General features: G+C 41.7%; 1 protein-coding gene across 1 annotated transcript; it reads right to left on the bottom strand.

Moving 5' to 3' along the window:
* Positions 1–4,179: 4,179 nt before the first annotated feature.
* Positions 4,180–10,763, bottom strand: rbm15 (RNA binding motif protein 15). Its single transcript, XM_044127336.1, has one exon. The coding sequence runs from the start codon at positions 10,570–10,572 to the stop codon at positions 8,038–8,040; it is 2,535 nt and encodes an 844-aa protein (XP_043983271.1). The 5' UTR covers positions 10,573–10,763; the 3' UTR covers positions 4,180–8,037.
* Between the last annotated feature and the right edge of the window lie 371 nt (positions 10,764–11,134).

Genomic DNA, 11,134 nt, shown 5'->3' with positions numbered 1-11,134 from the left:
GGATGTATCACTCTGTTAGTTTGACGCTCTGGTTCCTGGATTTGTCTGGCAAATAAGCTTACCCAATCATAGATATTCTGCTCCAAGATTTAGATTTCATTTTTAAAACTTGTATCGGTGCCCAACTCAGATGTAATAAAAATTATTTCTGACTTGACCTGTTATTGTGTGATTTACACAACTCGGACGTCAGGCAGGGAAAACAATCACAAGTCATACAGCAAATTGACCATACAGTACTTTATTGAGAGAAAAAAATGGACAAATAACTTATTTCAATGTGTTTATGTTCAGGTCTTTTTACAGTGATTTTCTGAAAATTCCATTTAAAAATATCCAATATTACTGTTTCATTTTGTTAGTTTTAATATTAATCAGCAAACAGATGAAACTAAATACATAAGAATACAAACAAAAAAGATTAAGAAGATTTTTTGTATATATATATATATATATATATATATATATATATATATATACATATATATATGAAAGTAAAATTAATCAATTAATCATAATACGCAGATATTTTCAATGTCTATTGCTGGTAAATCTGGTGATGATCACTTAGAACTAATTAAAACTCAAATGTATGTTTCCTGCAATATTAGAATATTATATAAGGCCAATAAAAATTATTTTGTGACTTCAATCCTAGACTCCTTAATTAGCCTTGTTTTACAATCCTCTCTGTTATCCACGATGCTTGTGCATATTTTTCTACCACACTTTTACCTTCCATTCAACTTTCCTTTTTGTACTGGCATGCAGCCGTCTATCGGCATCTTTAGAACCGACCTTTGATGACTTGCCCTTTTAGTGGAAGGTGTTAATGACAAATCAAGACAACGGTCTTACCTATGACTGTCAAGGCCATCAAATAAATATAATTATGGACTTTATTCAATGTTTTGATTTTCTGAGAAAATACATTTTAGCTTTTCAATCTCTCTGTGTAGTGACTATATAATGTAAGAGTTTATCTTTATAAATGGACCTGAAACAGAAAAATAAATTTGCATTTTGTTACCTGTGTAAAGGTCGCTCACAGTGAATGTTTCCAGGAGGTCGGCCCGGTGTCTTGGAAGCAGAACTGCAGTCCCATCGATGTCTGTTGAGAAAGCAAAAATGCTTTAATTAGAAAAGGTTAGGTAAGATAAAATCAGCAAGAAGTTTCATGGATGATATCACTGCCTGCAACTGGGACTAACATAACATGATTCACTGTTCTGCCTTGTGTCATGAATGTGCATCAGATGTGTTTACATCTGAACATATATTGCACAATGCCTTTCCTCCATTGGTAATTGTATTGCCAAATGAGCCACGTTTTTACAGTTCATACAATCTGTGTATTGATAGAAAAGCCTTCCTAATCAATTTAAATAGCTGATGTTTACTAATTGGTGGTTAAACGGGGTTTCCTCGTGTTTTAGTAAGTTATATTTAAGTCTTTTTAAAGCCATTTTAAGTCCAAATCATTTCAATACAAGAACGACTTTAGTTAATTAAAATTACTGAAGTTACAACATTTACCTCTATTAGCAAATTGAATCTTATCTTATCAGTTTTTGACTGTGGCCTCTTTGCCCAGTTGTTATACTTCCTATTTAATTCTCAGTTTTTTTAATCTAAATTTCATTAAAACATTATTTGGAGCTAGTAGTGGACGACATAACAAGATTACCTAAATAGACAACAAGTTAGTTTCAGGAAAGTAAAAAAGTGAATGGAAGAAGAAATATATAAACAAATTCACAAATTAAATTAACTCCTTTAGCTTTCAGTTTCCATTAAACCGGTCCTACTATTTATTTTTAATGGCACGTCAGAGACAGTGTGGAAGTGATCTTAGTTTTCTCTGGCCATTTAACATAAAGTAGAATGCAGCACTGCCCCTCCACTGTCTGTTGCTGCACACTGCCAGCCAGCTGGCTGAAAGAACAGCTAAGTGTAAGACAAACTATGAGAGGCATATTTGTGAGCAGCTGGGTGGAGGCTACCTATCTGCGCCTCCTCAGCCAGCTAGAATGACCTAGCAGGACTCCCAGTGCTATTCTGTAAAGGACACCAAAAAGACCCAATATTTAGTTTGATAACCAATTAAAGAAGTACTACACTTTGATTTATCATGCATTCCCATATTATTTCCACTTACAATCAACAGTAGTAAATATTATAGTATATTTGAACATTAAATGTAGCTGTAATAATTATTCAATAGATTAGCAGCAGGTATGGTTTTTGCTTTTTGCTTAAAAATGAGACTATGTGACCATTATTGTTGTAAAGCTTAGTGTAAAAATTGTGTTTCCATGGTATTCTTACTCAAGGTTATCATACAGAGAATAACTGACCTACGCATAAGACAAAAATATGTGTTGAACCAGGGAAAGAACTAAAACATGGAGGCCAGCAGCCCTCAAGGACCGACTTTGGACACTGAATTTGTGATCTGATGTTACCGCTTATATCCATCAACCGTCAAAGGTCAAAATCACAAACAGGATCAATAAGTGTCATCTAATCACCAATTCTGTTGGTATGTCTCAACTTATTCAATATTTTTAATCACACTAATGTATAGCATCGAAAAAAGTAAACTGATAACCTAAATGAAATGTAGTCAAGTTAAATAATCCAATAATCAGATTTTTTGTGAATGAAGCATTATGGCAATGATATTGCACCATACCTAAGTACGTACCAAAACTTAATACAGCTTTCCTCACCACTGACTTATTGTTTATTCGCTGGGCAATGAATGGAAAATGCCTTTCAAATTTAGAATGAATACACGCTTGTTTGTTGGTTATTTATTTACACTACAAAAAACAAAACTTTATCAAGTATTTTGGTCTAGTTTCTAGTGCAAATATTTTATTACACTTGAAATACGACAAAAGTAACTTACAAGTAAGTTTCTAGCAAGATATGGAAGCTTTTTTAAGTTAATGTTCGCTTATTATGATGAAAAGATAATTGTTCCTCTGGGAGATTAACTTAATCTTGCTGAAAAGTTGCATGCAAGTTAATTTTCCTTCATTTCAAGGGTAATAAGATATTTGTACTAGAACCTAGACAAAAATACTTTTAATAAGAGTTTGTGTTTTTGAAGTGTATGTATTTATTTTTTGCCAGTTTGTTGTATTTAGTTGGACTTGGAAGATAAAAGGCAGTTGTAGTTTGATCTCTAAAAAACTACTTCAGAGAATACATCTCAATAAGATAAACAGAGTTTTATTTCATTATATAATTTAGAATATAAGAAATTACAAACTCTGCTAATAATAAATACCCTGAACAGCAGGCATATGTCCTGTGCCACCGCATCCTCTTCCTCTTGTATGTAGAACCTGGATTGGTTATATTTGACCTAAAATGATGAGAAATAGTTGTCTTGCTAACGTCAGCATATAAACATCTGTTCCTGCTTCTAATGTTTATTAATGCCCATGTCTCATAGAGACTTAACACTACTTTTTATACATTGTGTCTACAGAAACAACTAAGTTTGCAGTATTTGGTATATAAAAAACAAACTTAAAGCAGAATTAGCCGAATTAAAATCTCATCTAATTTAGGTCATGCATCAAGCTTCCTGCTTTCAGTTTTTAAAAAAAATTTAAATCAGTTGCAAAAAGAAAAAAGTGGCTATAAAATTATGATTAAAATATGATTATTTGATTTGCTATGTAAAAAAAAAAAAAGGACATTTAAAATATATTTTCTTCTCCACAGGCAGCATTTAACTTACTTTTATGGCCACTTGCTCTTTTTACAACTTAGCACATTTTTTGTTGTTGTTTTCTTGAAAGCAAGAAGCTCAAGAACCACCTAAGGCGCATTTGTGTGAGGCTTAAACAAGAAACCAGCATCTCTTCCAAAAAGCAATTCCTCATCTTCATCTCGTCTAATTTAATTTCCTTCTTTGGGAATGTTTCAGATTTGAAGGCTCTGATCTCCCAGTTATTTATTTTTTTTTTTTTTTGCTGAGCTGCAGATCAATTGAAGAGGAAAGAAGTGGCTAACTTGAATATTTTCAGATCAAAACAGAAACTTTTATGATGTTTCTTAAGAATGTGGTGTTACACTGCAATACTCACCCCCTGCTGCCTATAAGCCACCGACACAGCCATGGCAGGCAGCCCTTGCTCTTACTCACCATGCTGCTGTTTCTGTGCAGCAGCCGCTCAGTGATACCTGCTCTGTCCTGGCTGCCAGCTAACAGACCCGGAGGAGGAGAGGAAAGGCAGGCGCTCCGTGGTCCTCATGGTGGCAATGTTTCTCAAGGGGAAGTGGGTCGTCCTCGGCACAGAATCACTGAACATGTTTTTGTTTTGTTTTGTTACCCTAATTCAGCTAAAATAGATGGTAGCTGAGTTTGGACTTAAGCTTTTGACATGGAGTGGTCCCGGAACTTCAGTGAACGGTATCCTCTGGTCCTTCCAGTGAAGGCGTGCGTACTTCATCCCCGGTGCTGCGGCTGACCTCAGATGATTTAGTGGTACCGGTTCAACACGGCTCCTCGGGGGAGGAGAGGCCAGCGGCAGCATTCCTAGCTGAACATTTGAGCCAATCGTCTTTCCCGACGATCGGGAAAATCTGAGTAAAACCGGGCAAAGTGCGATAAAGACGAATCAGACCCAAATCTCCCCAGGGAGACCAAGTGATCTGTCGATGCTCTGCGAATTTCAGAGTTGTCACAATCTCAATTCTCCTGCCTTCTGTTCAGAAACAGAACCGAATGCACGGGAAAACTTTCACAGTGATGCCGAAGCTGCTTCTGCAGGCCGGGTTCAAACAAGAGCAGGCGGCGGCTCCTCCATCCGTCCTGTCGGGTGTTTTTGCGTGTCTATAGGAACAGTTGCGGGAGTAAGTTACAACCAGAACCGGCCTCGTTTAAACAAACAGCGATCCTCTGGGGGTTGGGGAACACGGGTCTCTCCTCTCTGGAGCTAAACGACTTGCGAATCGTCTCACGAGCAGAAAACAACATTTTCAAGTGAGCAAAACTCCTCGGAAACACAACCGGGCACCGCAGCTCGTTCTCGTCAATTCACTTCCATCGAAGAAACACTTCCCCTTCACATGAACAATTTATTGACAATCGGTCACATCAGGCGCCCAAATGCACTCGCAGTTACGTGAACAGCTTCGCATGGGCATTACGGATTTTCCTTTTCCCCCATGACATCAAAGGGTACATTGCTCATTTTTTCCCCACTTAAAAACAGAAGTCATCACAGGTGCGGGATGGACTTACACAACTTAAAAAGCTTCCTCGTCAGCGAGGACTCACACATATAACGGTGCCTATTTTTTCTCCACAGAGGTTTTTGCAGCTCTGCGTCTTCCAGAGTCCGAAGTTTCAGTGGGTGTGATGTCCGAGTGTACAAGCAAACATGAATGCTTTCATTACACACACACAAAAATAAAATAAAATAAAACAAAATCTGAAAATTATTATTCCGAGTAAGTCACTACTGCATGACTAAATACAAAAATGTCTAAACAATACTGTGGTAAGAAGATCTAAGAAAAAAAAACCCCGTAATGGCAGGCATGAGTTATTGTAACTGTATATTTCTAAAATTAAACTCCACATTAACTGTTAAACCACTGATAAAACCAAGTAGCTGTACTGATAGCAGGTTTATTAGTTTGTACCATCCACTTAATGGGTTAATTATTACTATGAAAAGGGGAGGATCGGTTCAGGGAAATAAATAAAACAGGGCGTCAACTATAAACACAAAAAATGTAACTTTTTTGTCTTTTTGTCCACAAGTACTTCAGTTTTTATATATATATTGCAATGCTAGATCCTCTCCGAGCAAAACAAGGATGCACAAACGGATAACACATTAAGAACACAAGAAAAGTTCAGTATTTCTCTGTTAGTAGCAGGTGTGGGCTGGTTTCTATGCTATCCAAAAATAGAAATGCATTCAACTACTATCTGAACCATGGGGGAAAAAAACCACTTAAATTCAGAGATATTGTAGAAATTTGGTGATCCTATTGATGAATCTTAAAGGAATAGTTCAACATTTTTGAAGTGGGGCTCCTTTACCAGTAACAGTTTGCAATCTGACATCACAGTCCGATTTTTTTTTTTTTTAAATCCTAAGCATTATGAAAGGCTAGCACAGTCAAAAAGACTCAATGTTTTAGCTGATTTTAGCCATTTAAAATAACTCAAACTGAATCCCATTTTAACAAAAAATAGGTAAAATAAAATGGAGTAAAACACAAATTTTTTATACCTTTTGAGTGCTTCTAAATGGAAGTGTTAACGTTTTTAGAGGTGTAGCCCTGATTCAAATCTGACCTCTTATCGATGCAGAGGCCTGCTAATCACCCACTCACTTAAGTCTGGTGTGCAGCATCAGGGGAACCCCTAAAACATGCAGGACAGTGGGCCCTCAGGGTTTTAATTACTGCAGAGCTATTTTATTTTTTTCTAGCCATTTGTAACAAAATACAAATTAAAAAAATCTTTTGTTTTTCAAAACATACTTGTATGTTTTATTATCTTCTGAGAGACGCGCGTCTCATTTGTGATCAGAAACTTCTAGGTTGAATGAAAATAATAATTTGGAGCTCAGCATTAAATGTCCCAACAACCTGTTATCGATCCAGCTGGATGCCAGCCGGGCAGAGAGGCATCAAAGATGGCAAATTTCATCCTGATGGACCAATAGAGCCAACAGCTTCCTTCAGCCAGCAGTGGCACAGACAAAATTTGACTGAGAAAAGAAGGGAAAACGGATCTTATCAAAGCCCCTTTGTGAAAGTTTAGACGGTTTTAAACCTGCTGATATAATTCAGCTCACAATTATGAACATTTTAAGTTTGGGTCATTTTGGACGGCTAAGTCAGCTAAAACAGCGAGACCATCTGACTTGTCAGACTTTCACAGATTTAGGGAACATTTTCACTTTTCTACAAACTTAAAGCAACGTGGCCTCTTTCTTTTGTAAATAAAAACCTCACTTCAAAACAAATTTTAAGCATATCCCTTTAAAACAGATCCACTAAGGTTCAAACAATGACCTTGAAGAAAATGCATGAATGAGACTCCATAGAGTGAAATGTTTGACCTGTATTAAGAAATGCTTTAACTGCTGACCTTCACATTGTCCTCCACCTTTTATCCAGACAAAACACTTTATTCGACTTTAAAACAACCCTGCACAACACTTCTTCAGTAAATCACACTCCAAGACATATCGAACGACTTCAGCAGGAGCAACATAAATATTTAAGGTAGTATGTTTAACAGGAATGTGATCAACTGGAGGAGAGCTGTGCGATTTGTTTTAAACATTGACATTACCAATTGATTTTCCCTTTTCTTTCTCTCTTGAAATTGTGGGGAGAAAAAAAATTATGCTCAGCTTCTTTTCAACACTTGAAAAGCTAAATTTAAAAATGCAACATTCTACTAGGTCATGCCTTGTTCACACAACCAGGGAGGAAAGCTGTTGTAATAACACCACCAGTGCAGACCGATGACGTCAAGGATAGCAGCCAGGAGAGAAACGTGACGTTTTTAGGACATTCTAAAATATATTGTTTTAAATCGGTGGATTAACTGTAATGGTGGTGTTATCGTATAAAATCATTCAATGCCCAACATTTATTTTGCTTATAACTGGATAAGTAACCATGTCAACCCATAAATGAACCAAACAATAAAATGACCTAAAGGCTCATGTAACTGGATTTGAACTGACTGAATTTCTATATTTAACTCCAGAAGGCTGAGAGTACAGCAGGTTTGTGATTGTGTTCGGGTTCAAACACCCACTGAAATGTACTTTAAAAAAAAAAAAAAAAAAAAAGACCTTTTAGTTGTATAGAAGGGCACCATTTGTCCGTTTAGTGGGTTATATGGCAACATTCAAACACTGGAGAAGCACACTACTGTACCCCAGGATGCAGAACACACAGCATGCAATAATTACTGACATACAGCAGATTTTTTTTTTTTCTTCTAATCGCCACTTCATTGTAGTGTACGGTCACTTTTTATGATGCGCCACGAACCACGATCATGACCAGATAGTCCTCTTTGCTTTTTGCCAGAGCTTTGGCAGACGAATCCAAGAACTGCTGGGAGAAATCACAGGGGGGGAAAGCATGAAGGACCCCTGCGTTGTCTTTATCCCGGCTGCCCCCCACGGGCAGGCTGATGACTCCGGCAGCTTGTTTTTGGTTGAGGTAGGACACCAGGTTGCGGAGCGGCCGCTGGGTCGAGGCCGCGGAGTCCGAGAGCGACTCCTCCGTGGCTCCGGGAACGGCCAGCAGGACGGCGTAGCCGCAGGGACCTGCCACCTTGATGCGGCGGGACACTTCGTCGAGCTTGGGCTGGTCCAGGCGGAGACGCTGCGTGATCTTCAGCTCGCTCACCTGCCTCCCCGTCGCGCTGTCCATCAGCAGGTCGCTGGCCACACTGTGGTCGCCCTCCAGCAGGTGCATGTTGGCTGGGAAGTTGCTGTTTTTCAGGAGCAGCATGCCTTGCCAAGCTAGACCGAGTTTGGCGCCGTCCAGCTTGGTCGGCTGACCTCCTTTGGAGCTGCTTTCAGAGCGTTCCCTCTTGGCCGGCCCTTTGCCACCGTCAACTGCTTTACGCTTGCGTTCTCCAGCTGCTGCCCCCACACCACCTGAAAGTCCTTTATCAGACAGAACCTGGCTCTTGAGCCGGCGTTCTGTCCCAACCCGCTCCAGGCTGCTTTGGCGTTCTCTCACTGGAGAGGCTCTCTCACCTCGCATGGGGCGCTCTGAATCACTGAAGCGCCCCCCCTCTCTGCTGCTGCCGCCAGGACTCCCCTCTGGGGAGGCTCGTCTTCGTCTTATTGTCCTCTCAGTGCTGTCCGGAGAGAGGTCCAGATGGCGTCCCTCCTCCACTGCACGCCGCTTGCGTACAGGTTCTCGTCCCTGCAGCTCTCGTTCCAGAGACCAAGGCTCCCTTGTTCGCCGCTCCAAATGTTCCAGAGGCTCAAACGGCGAGGCCCGCACCCGTTCCCGAATGGCGGGGTTGGGCCAGTCGGCTCCAGGGAAGAGCTCTCTGTCCCTGAAATGAAGTGGTGGAGGAGTCCTGTCTCTGACCCGAAGAGGTTCGGGCGTGGCACGGTGAACAAATGACTCCGCCACCATGTCAAACGGCGCTATGGGGAGAGGCTGCAGGAACTGCTGCGGGTAGCGATGCTCGGAGTCTGCAAAGTCCACCCTGAGCCGTCTCTCTGGTCCTCCCAAGGGAAAACCCCTCATGTGTGTCCAAGCTGCTTGTGCAGCATCTAAACTTTCATACTGAATGTAAGCCCAAGTGTCCCCTTTTCTATAGGCAATGGTCCTTATTGTTCCAAAGCGATCAAACTCTCTGGCCAGAGCAGTTACAGGCACCCAGGGTCCAAGTCCCCCCACCCACAAGCGAGTGGTGGGCATGGGTTTGCCATAACCTATCTTTATGGGGTTGCAACCCACTATTTTGCCAGACATACTAAGCTTGGCACGGTGAGCCATGTCAAGGTTCTCAAATTTCAGAAATCCATAGGTGCTGGTTAGTCCTCTGGTGGGTCTCTTTATGTCCACCTCCGTGATGACCCCAAACCTGTCAAAAGCCCTCCTCAGGTCCGCCTCCGTAACATTTATGTCCAGATTTCCCAGAAACAACGTCCTGTTGGCTCTTTGGTCGTCTTCTGGAGATATAAAATCCTCTTCTCTGAACGCTGTCCGCTCTGCAATGAAAGCGGGACGCGCCCTGGCTTCAAACAGAGCAAACTCTCGTTCCCGCCCCAGATCCCTGGGCAGGGGCGGCGGCGGGGGCGGGGGCAGCTGTCCCAGAGCCAGCTGCTGCAGCCTGTAGTCTCTGTATCCAAGCCCAGTGGGCGACAGGGGTCTCTGTAGATGTCTGTGACTCTGAGCCGCCACGTACAAGTCCCTCTCGACCGGGGATCGGCTCCGTCTCCGGTTAACGTAGACCGCCTCGATCTTCAGCGGCCGGTCGTAGAGCACCAGCCGGCCCCTGGCGTGCTTAGCGGCTCGGGCGTCCTCCGGCTTTCTGAAATTCACAAACGCTATCCGTCCGTCGCTGCTGCGGCTCATCTTGACGCTCACGTCGCCGAACTTTTTGAATTCGTGAAACAGTCCGTCCTCTATGTCCTCGTCGCTCAGCTGGGAGCCGAGGTCGCTGATTTTCAGTGTTTTGTACTCACTCTCCGTGCTGGGCGGCTGGATCCGCTGCTCCGCTCGCGAAGAGACGCCCCTCGGCGAGGCTAAGTCCAGCGTCAGGCTCAGGCTGTGGTTTTTACCCGCAGCGGACTGACAGCTGTGGTTATTTCCAGTCCGGCCGTGACCGTCGAAATCTCTTTCTCTTTTCTCACCGAGTAGACTTCGTCTCGTAGAGCCGCCGTCGCCTTTTGTCGAGGTGTTCCCATTATTACTCCCGCTGGAAACGGACAGAGCCCCCATTTTCTTGCTGGTCGGATGACATCCTCCCCTGTCTCGAATATCTTCCAAGGCCCGGGACCGTTTTTTAATCGGCGACCGTTCTTTGCCTTTCATTTCAGTCCGGGCGGAGTCGACCCTTCCGGTTCGTGGCCTTATCTTAGCACTTCTGCACTGCAGGTGCAGAAATGAGCTGAAACGATAAACGGATTTAATCAGTGACCCTGCGGCAAAACAACAACAGTCGCCATTTTGTTAAGATTAGCCTAAAATCCCGCCCCTTCGTTCTGATTGGCTGAAAAGTGGGCAGAAACCTTTAAAATGCCTGTCAGTCATTGACGAAGCCCTTATAAATAAAGCAGTGTCTACCGTAGCTGTATTTAGAAAACAATTAAAGATGGTTACTGTTACAGAAGATTGTAAAAAACAAACTCCAGTCTATAATTTAGCTCTTCTTTCACTTTAATTGCAATATCATAATGTGTCTGTGATACGGTTCACAATCAACGACATTTTGGGCCCTCCCAATAAATTTTGAAAAGTTAATTTATTTCAGTAGTTAAATTCTGTAAGTAAAAGCAATTAAGTCAGTGTTTCTCAATCCCACCAGCATGCTTTAGGCGTTTCCCTTTGGCCACACACCTGATTTGAATAAGTGCTTAAATCAGGTGTGCGGCTG

Source organism: Gambusia affinis, linkage group LG01, assembly GCF_019740435.1.
Source record: "Gambusia affinis linkage group LG01, SWU_Gaff_1.0, whole genome shotgun sequence".
Taxonomy (NCBI): domain Eukaryota; kingdom Metazoa; phylum Chordata; class Actinopteri; order Cyprinodontiformes; family Poeciliidae; genus Gambusia; species Gambusia affinis.
The sequence above is the reverse complement of the archived record's forward strand: the minus strand, read 5'-3'. Positions and strand labels throughout refer to the sequence as shown.